Source organism: Balaenoptera physalus, assembly GCF_965194825.1.
Source record: "Balaenoptera physalus genome assembly, chromosome: X".
Lineage (NCBI taxonomy): Eukaryota > Metazoa > Chordata > Mammalia > Artiodactyla > Balaenopteridae > Balaenoptera > Balaenoptera physalus.
Window position 1 is genome coordinate 114101854 of NC_138903.1, and position 16057 is coordinate 114117910.

Genomic DNA, 16057 nt, shown 5'->3' on the forward strand with positions numbered 1-16057 from the left:
TGAGGTATAAAAAAGGAATATTTATCTTTTAAAAATACAACTTTGAACACTACTGACATCTGATTTACAAAGTATTTTTGTGAAATACTCTTCACTGGCTTTGCTTACTTAGTACATTCTCTTATTTTCAATCAAGACTCAAGGGAGGGCATGCTTATGTTATTACAAGCACCACCAACACCACAGAAGAAAAGACCATCTCTGCCTCAGGAAATTAGTCCCCAGTTCTCATCCTTTCCATTTCTTTTCCATCAACCAGGACTTCCTGACTGGTCCACGCACACTCTGCCATTGTAATCTGCGGATGGGCACCGCAGAACTGGAGGAGTCCCAGTTCTCAGCACTCCAGGTGGAGCCGACCTATTTGTGCAAAGCTTCACACACCCTAGCCCACTATTTATTCATTACCAGGAATTTTCTATTAATACTCATATCAACTCTTTGCAGACATTCAGCATGAAGTAAACATAGTATTTACAGCAGTACATGGTTTGCAATTCAACACACTGACAGCAGAAGAAAAGGGACCACCAGACTTTGTAAGAAGACGAGAGGGGAAGCATATCAAAATAAATCCCTTCTGCTAATGTGTATGTGTGTGTGTGTGTGTGTGTGTGTGTGTGAGCACACACGTGTGTTTTAATTCATAGAAAACTAAACATGCCCTCCTTTAAAAGCAGGCTATTTACAAGGTGATTCTGAATACCACATACACATGCCAGTCATACTGGACACTTGTTTTCTGTGAATACATCTAGCTTTTTTTTTTAATTCTGAAATAAACCTTTTATCTGATACATTAGAGAAAATAACTTTGAAACATTTGTCAACTTTTCGTTCACAGTAATTTTGTAAAAAGCCACAAACCATGCTTTGTCTTTTAAAAGGTGAACCTGGTCAAGCACCTTCTAGAAGACACTGATGTGTTATTCACTTACTGGCCTACTGGGAATTGGAAAGACAATGTCAGTTATGGAGTCCCTAGTGCTCCTCTCATTCCTCTCACCACTAGCAACATTAATGTGAAGAGAAGTTCTGAAACACAAATCACATATAAATCATCAAAACATTTCAGTTAACAGTGTTTAAAAAATACTAAAGTCTACAACAGTAGTACAGACACTGAAAACACCCCAAATACTCTGTAGCCTCAGGCCTTTTTAAATACTACTAATAAAAAGAGACAACCAATTGACAGAAAAGGAGGAAGTTACAGCACTTGAGGTTTGAGTCAATTTCTTTATAGGGCCTGTAGCTTGAGGTGCTGCTCTAGGATCCTTATTTTAACTCAAAAGATATTCCAGGAATGAATTGACAAATTTAAAGCAATTTCCACTTGAAAACGATTGAAAATACAAATCACTTTCTAAGCTTGTCCAACACACATTTATTTTCAGGATCCCAGGTTGTCAGGCAAAGGGATTCAGGTCAGTTTCAAGCCCTCAAAGCCACAGAATTTCCATCTCTTCTCCAGACTGGCTCCAACTCCAGTCATTTCCTGCTTGAAGGTATGCTGGAGTCGGCTCATGAGACATTCCACATCACTGGTACAGATCTGTGGGACAGAGAGTACATCTCCATTCAAAACCAGTCCCACCTTCCTAATCTGGCTCCCCACCCCCCCGCAATGTTGCTTTAGAATGCTGACGCGCACGTGTGTGTGCTAGGCGTGGTGTCGACCTTCCCTTCCCTTCCCTGTGCGTGTGTATGTGTCGGTTGAGTGGATTCCAGGTGGAAGCCTTCTTCTGCTTGGACCGCCTGAGCCCACTGAGATTTCTTTTTGTTTCTGTATTTCATAACTGCTTTATTTAGGTATAATTTACATATAATAAATTCACTTATTTTACATGTACACGTTGATGAATTTTAGTAAAGTTATACAATAGTGCAACTGTCACCACGATTCAGTTTTAGAACATTCCATCACCCCCCCCCCAAAGGTTCCTTTGTGCCCCTTTCCAGTCAATCTTTACTCCCAAACCCTGACTCAGATTTTTTTCACTGTGGTTTTGCAGTTTTCGGAAATTTCATATATGTGTAATTGTACAATATATAGTCTTTTGTGACTAGTTTCTTTCACTTAGCATGACGTTTTTGAGATTGATCGCCACCAAGCTTTCTCTGGGAAAGAGCTGGTGTCAGTCATGCGGAGAGGCTTGGGTCTGCAGCCAGCTGAATGATGGCTTATCAGTGCTGGTGATGTTACGTTCAGGCCCACTGAAGCTACAAAGCCTTTGGGAAAGAGAGGGAGGCAGAAGTGGCTGCCACCAGAGCAGAAGTCTTCACACACGTCTTAGTTCACAAAGGAAAAGTGACAGGAATAGAGAATGCTCTGTGTTCCTACTTCTCTGCTCCCTCTCCCCACTCCTCTCTCTCTCTCTCTCTCTCTCTCTGTCACACACACACCCCAACATAAAAACAAAAACAAATCTGTTGACCCTTAGGGTTTGCTTCATCTTTATGTTAGTAGCACAGTAGCAACTTTCCTAACTGTGAACCTGGGCACTAGGGCTTGGCTGAAGAGCACTACGGGATCCTTAAAGAAATCCCAAGTTGCTGTCACAGCGAATATTTCTAAAGGTGGTAGGAGGGACCCCCAAATTCTTATAGTACCATTGCAGGCTCTCTTTGGGAGGCCCTGGTACTACCCTGGCAGGAAGCTGCTCAGGAGGAACTGGCACCAGACTAGGAGTGAGGTCACGCCTTTTCCCCAGTGTTAGTAGTGGACTGTATCCAGTTAAGTGAACGAAGCACACTGCACAGTATCATGTAGAGTTGAATCCCCATTTAAAAAAACATAAATCTATAATGCTTATAGATATATACATACAATATAGGTGCAGCAGATGTATAAAAAAGGGTCTGAAATAAGATATGCCAAACTGTTAACAATGGTTATCCTTGAGAGATGGGACTGTGGGGAACTCTCCCTTTGCCTTTACTGTAGTTCTATATTGCTTACATTTTAAAGAGAATATGTTTGCATTATTTTTGCAGTTAAAAAAACTGGGTCGTTTTTACTGACACAGAGTTCAGTTTCAAACGACCTCAACAGACCACTTGGTCCTGGTGCTCACATTGAATCCCTCCCTTCACTGCCAAATGGGCTGGCCGCTTAATTGCAGAATAGCATCACTTCCCAGAGATAAATGCCAGGGGAGTGCTAGCTAGAACTAAAACAAATGTGGAGGATGTATCATCACCACAGCTGGATTACCAAATGGGCCAGTGCCTCTGTTAAAAGGATATATGCTTATGTACTACGATGTTCATTGCAGCTCTATTTACAATAGCCAGGACATGGAAGCAACCTAAGTGTCCATCGACAGATGAATGGATAAAGAAGATGTGGCACATATATACAATGGAATATTACTCAGCCATGAAAAGGAACGAAATTGAGTTATTTGTAGTGAGTTGGATGGACCTAGAGTCTGTCATACAGAGTGAAGTAAGTCAGAAAGAGAAAAACAAATACCGTGTGCTAACACATATATATGGAATCTAAAAAAGAAAAAATGTGGTCATGAAGAACCCGGGGCAAGACGGGAATAAAGACGCAGACCTACTGGAGAATGGACTTGAGGACACGGGGATGGGGAAGGGTAAGCTGGGACAAAGTGAGAGAGTGGCATGGACATATATACACTGCCAGATGTAAAACAGATAGCTAGTGGGAAGCAGCCGCATAGCACAGGGAGATCAGCTCAGTGCTTTGTGACCACCTAGAGGGGTGGGATAGGGAGGGTGGGAGGGAGACACAAGAGGGAGGGGATACGGGGATATATGTATACGTATAGCTGATTCACTTTGTTATACAGCAGAAACTAACACAACAATGTAAAGCAATTATACTCCAAGAAAGATGTTTAAAAAAAAAGAGGATATATGCTTAAATGGCTTAACATTTTGGACATCTGTCAAAAGTCTGCATTCCAATGGCACTTCTCAAAAGGCCCAGATCCTATGAAATAGTGAGTGCAATCCATGAGCAGCTTTAACTGAATGCTGCTTCTGAAAAAATTCTATCATGAGTTTATTTATTCTGAGGGGTCAAGAGTCCCCTCCTGCCTATATGAGGCATGCATCCTTGACTTTCCAGGGAACTGGCACTTACCCTTGCTCCTGATGCTTTGTGAGCTCCCCCACGGGATAGTATTCAGGGAAGGAATTGGCCCATGAGATCAGCTGTGAGTAAATATGCAGTCTGTATTACAGACTTATCGTTCCAACTTTTTTTGTCCCTGCCTTGATTGTGTCATTGTAGATAATGGCAGTGCTAATGGCTAAAGGCCCAGGGCAAAAGTTTGACTGGTGAGAAATATCTGTTAATTAGCATATGATATGTAAATTAAAAGAAAGGAGGAAAATTCTTCTAAGATATATCTTGGAAGTAGGGTGGCCAATTCATTCAGGTTTGCCCAGGACTTCCCCGGTGTCAGCGTTAGAAGCCCCAAGTCCCAGGAAACCCTTCAGTCCCAGGCAAACAGGGACAGCCGGTCACCCTATTAGCAAGAGAGAAACTTTACGCTGAATCACAGTGAGAGAATAGGTGAGGGAAATTTCCTTACAGTGATTACTAATGACTTATTTGTGCTTGAGGAGAGTGAGGCCACCTGTTCACAAAGAACCCTACATCGCCTTGCATGGCCGTCTCAGGCCCCCACATACCTTATTATCAAGACGGTGCAAGTAGGAGCAGATATATTCAATGCTTGCTCCAAATGGGTGGACATGAAGGAATGTGGAGATAATCCCTATAGAGACAATAATAGCATGTAGGTTACACTTGAGCATTGTATTCGTTGAGATGCCACATGATAGCGTCTAGCAAGAGCCAACTCATATGTACATCATATTATGTATTGGGCACTATTCTAAGTTTATATATATTTTACACGTCTAATCTTTACAACGACCCTGTGAGGTAGGTATTACCATCCCCATTTCACAGATGAGAAGACACTGAAGCACAGAAAGTTTAAGCAACTTGCCCAAGGTCACACAGCTGGTAAGTGGCAGGTATTTGAATCCAGACAGTTGCTCTCAAACACTACGTGTGCTGCCTCTCACTGCACTATACAGCATGCAGAAAAGCTGGCATTTGAGGAGTCACTTCCATCATTCATGATGGCTAAACGCCATTTGAGTTCTACGTTTTACAATGAATTTAGACTTTTACAATGACTTTAGATTGTGCTGGGTTTTTGCAGTTCCTCTGAACCATCTTTAAATTGGATTTTAGCCTCTTTTGCATTTAATAATGTCTTGCTGTTGTGGCAAAAGTACAAATCATGTACTTTGCCTGATTAACCTTGTGCCTCTCACAAGAGAATCTGCTGATTGTATTTGGGTTTTATTCCGTGAGTAGGTCTGTAAAGAAAAGCCAAACATTTCCTTCATTCAAGTGGTGACTAGCATTCTGTTTGTCCTCAGAGCCCTGAATCTCTTCAAGTAACAGAATTCTTATAGCAATTTACAGCCTCCAGGGATCTGCATGATTTCTAACTCTGGAGTGATTGGCAGCTACACATACTGCCTTGATTATTCTGGCCACCAGGTTAATTGTGCCAATACTACTTCTTTCTCTGGCAACAGGCAGCATATAAATTGTTCAAAAGTCTACTATTTTTTTCTTTATTTTTTTTTGAATTCATCTCCTTTCATAAGATCTTAGGTATATCAAACAGACCCAGAACTGAGTTTGCTGAAAACTGCCAGGAAATAAAAGCTAAATTTGATTTGGTTTATAAACTATGACTTGTCTATCCCTTTAAGCACCTGACAAAGAATATCACAAGTTTAAATTGTAGCTTAAAGTTCAAATAAGTTCTCTGTAAAAGTCCTCCAATATTAGATGGCAAGCGGGTGGGTTGGAGGATCCAGGAGGAACTGATGGTAGGGTTCAAAACTCTATTCAAAATGGATACTATTACTTATAACACTACTTTACTCTTAAATGACTTGGTAAATTGAATTTGTAAACACTGACTCAAGCTGAGAAACTTAAATTCTGAAGAAGACAGTCCATATTCAAAGGAATTCTAGATGCTATGGTCAAGAAATCCTGTCAAATGCCAAGAAGTAACTCCACAGATTTCAAAATACGAAGCAGTTTTTGTGGGTTCACACCCAAATAACCAATTTAAAAAATAGATTTTCCTTTCTGTGAGTTCAAGACTACTTTCTTTAAAAAACAAAACATTAAACACTTAAGAATCTTTGTTTCTAGAACTATCCATTTACAGAGGTTTCCTCCTACCCATAGCTCTTCTCTGACAGGTCTCCCTGTTGCCATGCCAATTTGTTAAAGAACTTTGAGTTCGAAAACGGAAATAAGTTGTCACTCTTCTTGAAAACTCACTGGCAGATCCCCCTGTGCATCTTTATTAACATATCAAAGTGTTAAATCTGAGTACAATATCCATTACTGAAGGAGGCAGATATATCTTTAAAATATGCAGAAGCTAATTAGTGTGGAGAACTTTTGAGATTGGGGTGAGGCTACAGTGTGGCTCAGCTTCCTAGAAGGCAGCTGGGATTATCTCCTGAGGCCCAAGATTAGCCCCTTTTAAGTGACTGAATATTTTAGTCATTTAAAAGGGGATCAATCTGCCACTGTTCTCCAAATAGAATATAAAGTCAACAAGCATTTGTGAATAGTGCTGTAAGTGCAAAATGCTTCTCATTTATTGAGGGCTTACTATGGGCTGGGCACTGTGTTTAGTGATTTAGATGAACTGTCGTATTTAATACTTGCAGCTACTTTGAGACAGGTAATATTATTATGCCCATTTTGCAGATGGAGGAACTGAAGCTCAGGATGGAAATGGTGGGGTCGAGACAGAAAGCCAGTTCTGTCTGATTTGTTATCCACTTATGCTATCTTGCCTCTGTGAAAAAATTTTATGTAACGAGAGCAACTGTAGCATTTATCTCATCAGAGCCCACCAGGGTCCAACACACCACAGACAGCCTCCTGAGTCGCCTGCCAGTAACCTGGAAAGACAGGAGAGAGACACACACCTTCTCCGGAGGCCCATCTGGAGAAGCTCTCTGACAAACAATGTCTGCACTGTCCCTTGAGTGGGAGTGAGAGGGCTCACCTATCTTTGCTTAGAGATTTAAAAAATCTACAACGTGTTTCTCCAGTGGATCCCCTCTTAGCATAGCACTTATACTGACACACTTGATGTGGCAGTGGTCACCAGGAGTTTGAAGACGGCTGGGAGCTGCTATTACCATTTTGATTGAAATCTGTACTTGTTCTTGCCCTGTTGTCTTCAGGACTCTGGGTCCTTGCACTGTCATGCTTCCTAAATGCTTGGCATGTGCTTATGCATCTTAGGTTAATCCTTCCCCCCACTCCACTGCACTCTATCCGTTGAATGTGTGTGTTAGCTTCCTTACCCACTAGCAGTGCTTCGCGTTCAGATTTGATAGGACAGCTGTTCAGGGTCTTCTCCAGAGGGTAGTCACTATCCTGGCTCGATGCACATAGTCTAGAGGCACAGCTTTCCTGTGGGAATAATATGTCTCCCGGGTCAGTGCACCTTATATGGTAACAGACTTGGTTTCAATTATACAACAGGGAACTTCTTAACAGCACCTCGAAAGCAATACTGTGCAATTTTGCTTATTGAATGGGAGGGAAAATAGTATAAATTACAAAAGCATCACCAATAATCCAAAGCTTCCTTATAAGCCTTCAAAACACACACAAAAATTTAGACATTCATCTTCACTAGTCTTTTTTTTCCCTTCTGCCTTTATCATTCTTGACTCTATGCAAGTAGTCTGGGAAACCAGACCCAACATTTATTGTCTGTAAGATGCCAGGCACTGTTAGGTATGTTTTATCTCTATTCTACAGGTGAGGAAAGTGAGGCTCAGATAAATTAGGTAACTTGCCTAAGATCACATTGCTAGAAAATGGTAGAGCCAGGATTTCATCCCAGGCCACCCAATGTGAAAAGGACCATTCTTTTTTATTTTAGGTCCACACTATGCTAAAGGTCAGTCCCATATTGGAATGGAGAATCTACAATGTAGCTGATCCACTCACAGGTAATCAACTGTTGGCTCTTGAACTAAAAATTAGAGCTTCTATTTATTGACTATCAGCTCTCTCTCTCTTTTCTCTGATAAGGACATTATCAATTAGGATATTTATGACTTTACAGCAAGAAATGACCGTGACAGTGGACTTCTTTGTTGTTGAAAGTTTTCTCTTTCTGAGCATAGTGTGTATGTTTCATAAGAGACACTCAGGTGAAATCCATGACCAGCAACCAAACTGAAAAATGCCTCCAGACCGTTCTCGGGTTTTTCTTTCTCTCTTTGGGTACTGAGAACATCTTTTCTGTATTATAAATGTGAAGCAAGAGCCTTCATAAGAAGGAATAAAAGAAATCAGTGCTTCAGTCTCTCTCACTGCTGTTGTAAAAGAAAGTGCTGGGGAAATGTTCCGGAGGGGGGAGCAGATCACGGATGACTCGGGTGCTTCGTCACTTCTTTCCTTCCAAAAGCCCTCAGCAGGGACAGGTTTCCTTCTTTTTTCTTTAAAGATGCCTTCAAAGCTTCCAGGATGCTGCCCCTGAATGAAACTAATGGTCTTTGCTGCAAGACATGTTGTTTTGTGGATTTACAGGCTTCCAGGCTGTAGTCAGAAGGGAAACCTTTCTTGATGACCTACTCAATCTTTGGTCTTTAGAATCCAATCCAGTCAGCAACCATCATGCCAAGTTTGATTTAAACTGCTGGCTCACTTCTAAGCCACGGGCTGTACATGTGCTTCTAACCCCCTTAAAACATTAAATGATCCAGTAAGCCATTTTTTAAGTGTGAGAGTTTAACAGATTGGGGTTCATTTAAGATATGTAGACATCCTGAGAAGTTTTAGCCATCTTGAATCAAAATGTAGCCTTACTGAAACCTGACTTCAATTTGATTATAGCTGGCATTTAAAAAATTAGAAGGTAATTGAAGGGATGCTTATCACCTTGAATTTTTTTTATAAACAAATATAAAGCTGCTTTATTAAGATACATCATCAATTCAGGAAAAATTAGATCCCCACAAATAAAACAACTAATTTCACAGATGACAATATTAATCATGAAAAATAATAAAAATAAAATAGAACACTATGAATTACTAGGAAGCATATTCAACAGTTACAGAAAAGAGAGGAATAGTATTTTCCTAAAACTGGAAATAATGGAATGATCTCAGAGTGTTTATAACATAAACTTCATTTAAAGAGAAGCACACGGTTAAAATGTTAAATTAAAAAGAAATGAAAAGGAAACAAACTGGAAAAAATAGTTTAATGGCTCTTTTAAAGGGTAGAATGGCCAATAAGGTAGTAGGAAATGGGCGATCAGAATTCAAGGGAGGGTTCATGATATCACCTTGAATTTTACTAGCAGATTCAAAGAGCTAGTTCTTTCTGCAGTAAGACAGACATAAGTCACATTGTTATATTGCAAAACACTGACAATAACTCACACTGTGGTTTACTGTCAAGAAACCCAAACAAAAAGAAAAAATATCCCTCCTCACCAAAACTTATTGCTTTCCTTTCAACCTGAAATTTTTTTTGCAGTCTAATGTGATGGTACTTTGCTTCCTAACCTAATTGTGACAGTTTGAAATATTTGGTCACAAATCAGCTTCCCAGAGAAGATCAGATTATAATGAACTGTCATGACTTTCCCTGAAGGAAACCTCACTTAAAATAACAGGACAGAAACATATTCTGAGTCACATTTTTCTGATTATCAGTTGGATTTCTCTCCCTGTCCTCTTTAGCTGCCACTTCAAGGTATATTTAGTTGCAAAATGGGAAACACTTAGACTTAGGTATAATATTGCAAGATTTTTCAATGCCATTTGACCCTTCACTTCTTTAAATGAAATACTTTACAAAGCAGAGAGCTGCTTACACGAAAATGTCCTCAAGTCAATTTGTGATGTCAATCCTGAAGAGTGATTTTAAGCTTAATGTCATTAGGATAACCCCACGTTCATCTATAGTCTTCTGGCTACACTACACACACACTCCATCTTATGCAAGAAGGGAAACAGAGCTAAGTAGCAGCTCTGGGACATTTTAGAAGCTCTGATAGTATGAGGAAAGTCCTGCTAAATAGAGCAGCTTTGGCACTTTTCAATTAAATGCTTGATAAATGAATTTGTCTGGGATTATGCTCATTTCTTTAATAACAAACACCCACAAAACTGGAAAGTAAGTTGGTTTTATGAAGTGGAAAAATTAAAAGCATATTGCAAATGGCCTCCGGAAGAAAACACTTTCAATCATTTGTTTCAACTACACCAAGGTTGCCAGTTCTTAATGGCACTCTAGGGGAAGTCACTATGCTGGCAAACACACCCAGGGCCTGTATGCATTGCATCTTCCTGCCCTGAGCACAGAAGAGAAAAAGCACGAGCTCTTGTGGAACTGTAGAACTGTGGAATTGATTTCTGGCTCTTGGTCTAAGCTCCTAATCGTCTCTCTTTTTTTTTTTGTTATTTTTCTTTCTTTATTTTTGGCTGCGCTGGGTCTTCGTTGCTACGTGGGCCTTCTCCAGTTGCGGCGAGGGGGGGGGGCACCCCTCGCTGTGGCGCGTGGGCCTCTCATTGCAGTGGCCTCTCCCGTTGCGGAGCACAGGCTCCAGGTGAGTGGGCTTCAGCAGCTGTGGCACGTGGGCTCAGTAGTCGTGGCTCACGGGCTCTAGAGCGCAGGCTCAGTAGTTGCGGTGCACGGGCCTAGTTGCTCCGCAGCATGTGGGATCTTCCCGGACCAGGGCTCGAACCCATGTCCCCTGCATTGGCAGGCAAATTCTTAACCACTGTGCCACCAGGGAAGCCCGCTAATCTTCTCTTTCTTCTGAGACATTAAGTCAGGCAGCTATGGTCAATGGGCCTTTCTTTTCAGAGGATAAGTTCACTTGAATGTTCAGGCATAAAGGAAATTAGAGAGGTGTGACAGGGAGACGCCATCAGTAGACTTTACATACCTTAAATAGACTGGGCACCCGATGCATGGTTGAGATACATTAATCCATCTAGAAGTTAGTAGACTTTCTCAGAGGTCCTCACTGGAGGTTCTATGGCTGCAGGTTCTCATTAGGCAAAGTCCCATTTTGCCTTCCCGGTTGCTATTATCTAGCTTTAGAATAATGTGTCTCCTTGTTTGCTTTCCGAGTTTCCCCCCTTTTGGTTTTGGCTATTTCAACCTGCAGCAGCTCATTATTACACTAGATGGAGTGTTGGCAAAGAAATGTCAATGTTCTGTTGTACTTGTGTTCCTTCGTTTAATGAAATGCTTAATTGAAAGTATTTTGTGTCACACGGGCTTTCTATGTTGTTATTTGCTTGACTAGATGAAGCAGGGATGAGGTGTATACTCTCACCTTCTCCAAGAAGGAAGACTGAGGAATGTTAGGGATGGACGGACATTTTATTCATTGAAAAGTATACTCTCCAGAACCTTTAGAAATGCCAAGGACTCATACCTAAAAGCAGAGCCCTTGATTCAAGAATTACCCTGGAGAAGGGCTTTTAATCCCCAATCAACCAACCATTCCACATTGATAACTATTGGTAGGAGCTTCCAGGGCATTTTCATTGTCACTGAAAAGGGGGAAGGGGGCAAGGGAAAAGGGTCACTTAGTACTCATGTACCTTTTCTTTAAGATTTTCCAACATTTTTTCCACCTGTAGCTTGTCATCTTTGATTTTTTCAAGTTCAGCTTCTTTCCTTTTGTATTCCTCTTGGACTTTGAGTAGATGCTACAAGAAAGACCAAAGACAATCAAGTCTTAAGAAGCCACACTTCACTTAAAAACACTGGCTGAAGTTAGATATTAGGCAGGCCTTCCTCACTTTCCCCCAGCACACACAATCATTTCTCCATGCAAAGATACTAAAGGGAAAATCAAGATACTTTTCACTTGAAGTTATTTTATCTGGCTCTTATGAATCTTTTGGATTTGTTCATAATTTAGAAAGAGTCTGAGAAACTAATTGATCTAATCACTTAACTTTCCTATTCCAGCCAGATGTAAGGGTAGGGTGCAGTTAATACTATGTGGACAATATCTTGATTTTGGCATAGAACTTAAAGTGTAAAGCATTCTTGCAAATAGCCATTTTCCAAGCCAAGTTCAATTTCTGCGAGAAAAATAGTAAAGAATCCAAATTTCACAAATGTTGGTTCCCTTATCAGTAGGCAAGGAACTGGATTCATCATTAATGATTACTACAAATACTATGTATTTAGCATCTAACATGTGCCAAGTATTGGGCAAAGGGTTTCATATGCATGATCTCATTTAAGCCTCACAATAAACCTATGATACATAAGCCTGAAGGTTACAGAGGTTTAATGGTTTGCCTAAGGCTATTCAGATAGTCAGTGCCAGAGCTGGGATTTAAACCCAGGTTGAGTCAACCCCACAGCCCATGCTCTTAACCATCATATTAGACTATACATCTATCGGGGATAAGATGGGAGAAATTTTACCATTGTTTACAAGGCTATTTTCCAATAAAAAGTAATCAAAATGAGTAAAATTAATTTTTCAGGAGGTAGAGACCTGATTGTCTCACCGAAGTTTTTGAAGTGATGGAATGAAAAAAAAGTTCATTAGTTTAAAATTGAACCACTCCATTCTTATGTGGAGTGGTTTCAAATCAAGGTAAGAGGGGAAAACAACAACAAGAAAATGTTTTCAAAGTTTTGCTTTTCAGAGGCTTGCAAAAGACCATTGGGAGGGCTAAAAGACACAGTACGATGTACATTGTTGAAATTCTTTGAAGTCTAGCTGAGGAGATGTATTTTTTTGGTGGAAAGATATCTGATGTAATTAAACTAGATCCCTGATCTAATTAAACTCCACGGTGACAGTAAAAGGAAGGTAAGCATTACTTCACACATTTCGTTAATAGGAAAGGTAAAATATTAATGTGATATTGCTTGTCACATAGGAAGACAACGATAGCAGAAGTAATAGGAACATGGGGCTCTTTGTGCCAGAAGAGACTCCCTGTTCACAATTTGTGATTTCCAAACATCAATAAGCTTTGCCCTAGATAATTCCAAGGCACACAATTAAAAAATTATTGGACAGTTTAAGTTGTGAGGAAAATGGTTGGTAATCCGGCAAGACAGAAGAGGATAGTACCCTTACTCAGAAGTACTACTCCTTTACTATAATGGGAACAGATGTTGATATCTTTTAAATAGTAGGCTTGCTGTGGTGGTTACATAAAACTTCTAGATATTGAGCATCTGTTACACAATGTTGTATTTGAATGCAATTACAGTTGGATGCACTTATTTACTTTACTTTTTATACTTGGGATAACGTGCTGGTAAACTCATTCACATAAATGACTGTGAAAACAAAACAAAACAAAAGCAAATTGGTATTATGTGCCCAAAAGCACTGATACTTAAAAACCCATAACACCTCTCCTTCCAACCAAATCAAGGGTAGGATTCTTGCCATTTCTTCTAAAAGACTGTATTATTTAGCATTGTATCAACTAGATACTTATTCACCAGCACTGTTGCATATCTAAGTAATTAAGGTTCTTCACAATGACCTTGAGACCCTGTCCAAATCCCAAAGTACATTCCGTAGCATAAAGAAAAGATTAGGTTATACTCAGTGTAGTTTTATTGTTAAGTATTTTTTACTGAATGCACATTCTTTGAAAGTTGGTGATCCATCGCTATCTCTGCATTTACCAGAACATTTCATGAACTACAATACATCATCCCTTCCTCAGCCATGCCAGAGAACACAATACCAAGAAAATAAGAGGTTTGCTATTCTATTTGCTTGCGGGGGCCCTTTTACAAGTGAGGAGCTGATTACTATCCTTCCAAAAAGCTCAGAGAACCAAAATGTCTTTACCTGTTGCATTCCTTGCAGGGCTTGCTGCAGGAGTTTCAGCTGCTGTTCCCTGTTTGGGTCATCTTCTCTGTGGGCTTTGCCTTGTTCTTGCTTTAGCAGTTCCACCTCGTTCCGGTAGGCATCAAGCTGCCAACGGAGGCTGTCATTTTCTTCTTTCAGAGCTTCTGCCTGTGATACTAAGGCTAAACAATCAATACAAAGGAGTAAAAACCATATATCCAGATTCCGTTGTGGTTCACCTTAGTACCATGAAAACTTGGTGTTTTAAATTGACATGTATAAAAAGCCTCTCAATGAGAAACTTTAGATCTGAGGTGGCCATGGTAGCAAGAGATGGACACAAAAGCACAAAGACTCGTTTTTCTAAATGAACACAGAATTCCAACACACAAAAGTCCTCATCGTGTTTCAAATTCTTCACCTCAAACATCACTAAAATATTTCTAGGTAACATCAGTTACTTTTACTTGAAATGCAGCAAATAATAAGAGCCTGTAATAATAAAATAGAAGGCTAATTGTCTTGAACTGATGACTGTCCACACAATAATCTGGCTGACAGTTATTTTTTAAAGATGCAGCCTTAACTGATCCTATAGAGGAAAGGTAAATGTAAAAATTAAGACACAAGACTTCCTGGGGAATTCCCTGGCGGTCCAGTGGTTAGGACTCTGCGCTTTCACTGCTGAGGGCCCGGGTTCGATCCCTGGTTGGGGAACTAAGATCCCACAAGCCGTGCAGTGAGGCCAAAAAAAAAAAAACCTTCCAGTTTATGGTCTAGCATGTAAGGAGCTTAGAAGTCACCACTCCATCCTAACAACAAGTAAAAAGCTGAACAAACTGAAAAAAACCAACAACTCTTCTTAGATACAACAGAGAAGTGAAGTAACAGGGCAAACTCATACACCCAAAATTGGAGAGACAAACAGGTGAATACAGAGAATCACAACTTACCAGACCAGAAACCCATGAGCAGATATCGCCACAGGAAACAGTGTCAAGGTAGGAAAACCTAAACTGTACTTGGCAATTTGCTGTAGGCTCAGTGTAAGTAAGTCTGAGAGTTAAAAACTCCAGGGAGACCCAGTCATAGCTGGGTCCCTACACTTTTGTGAGTTTTATCTCCAGGGGCTCCACCTGGTCCTCAGAGTGAACACTGGAGAAAAATTCCTATGTGCTTCCAGCAGGGGAGGGGAAAAAGAAACCCTCTTGAGATATGCCAGAGCATCATGTTCTTCTATAAAAGGGCTGCCTTCAGAAGAAATGATTTTACCATAGCCTAACCTACTCAGGTAGTACCAGAGCCTAACCAACTCAGGGAACCAACCAGCTCCAGACCCCTCTAGCCATTCTGTCCCACCTAAAGGGGGAGAAAAAACTGAGAAACACTTGTGAAGTTCAAAGTGGAGAATTAGTCTAAGTCAATGTTTTCCAAATGTGCTCCCTGGACCATGACCATATAATTCATTTAGGATGGCTGATAAAATTTAGATTCCCAAACCCTATTACAGGCCTATTGAAGCAGACTCTATAGCACAGAAATCTGAATTTTAAAAGGTAACCCAGTGATTCTTATATATATATACCAAATCTGAAAACCACCAATTTAAGTGAAGAAGGCAGAAGATAGATGCTGAAAGGGAACAGCTATCCTTAATGTTTACTGGGTACATGTACTTTCCATCATGGTTAACAATAGAATGAAGTAGTTTCACACTATCATGATTTGCTTTGATGTGATTCTTCCTCTTCAACACATTGCTTTGAGCACAGCGGTCTTTTCTTCCATGGCAAGAGTATTTCCAGTTCTGAATCACAAATATGGGCTAGCTACCATAGAGAATCTCACAGAACAGAAATTTTGTGGCACTTCAAGGAAAGGTAACAGACTGCTAGCTTTGACTCATACTTAGACTGGGAAGTATATTTAACCAAAAACATGCTATAGGCTCCTGAAATTCAAGTTTGGTAGCATGGAGAGAGAGAGAAATAAAACTTTGAGATCTAGTTGCTTAAGCTTTTAATTGGAACCAAGCGATAACTAAAACATGTAGCTGATTTAGATAAAAACTGAGGACCTGCTCACCGGCTCACACTGAGCAGGATTTCTGCAGTTGAGTACTACAG

The 16057-nt window shown here is 40.3% G+C and overlaps 1 protein-coding gene across 14 annotated transcripts in view; it reads right to left on the reverse strand.

Moving 5' to 3' along the window:
• The window catches only part of ENOX2 (ecto-NOX disulfide-thiol exchanger 2), a 270889-nt gene continuing 254832 nt past the window's right edge, over positions 1 to 16057 (reverse strand). For 13 of the 14 annotated variants that reach the window (XM_082445320.1, XM_082445321.1, XM_082445319.1 and 10 more), the window contains 5 exons: positions 13932 to 14113; positions 11692 to 11799; positions 7411 to 7519; positions 4672 to 4757; positions 1 to 1555 (listed from right to left, as the gene is read on the reverse strand). In XM_082445320.1, the coding sequence (XP_082301446.1) occupies positions 1424 to 1555; positions 4672 to 4757; positions 7411 to 7519; positions 11692 to 11799; positions 13932 to 14113 (617 nt within the window). In that variant the 3' untranslated portion in view covers positions 1 to 1423. The remainder of the gene's footprint in view (positions 1556 to 4671; positions 4758 to 7410; positions 7520 to 11691; positions 11800 to 13931; positions 14114 to 16057) is intronic. The other variant, XM_082445317.1, reaches the window with a different exon arrangement.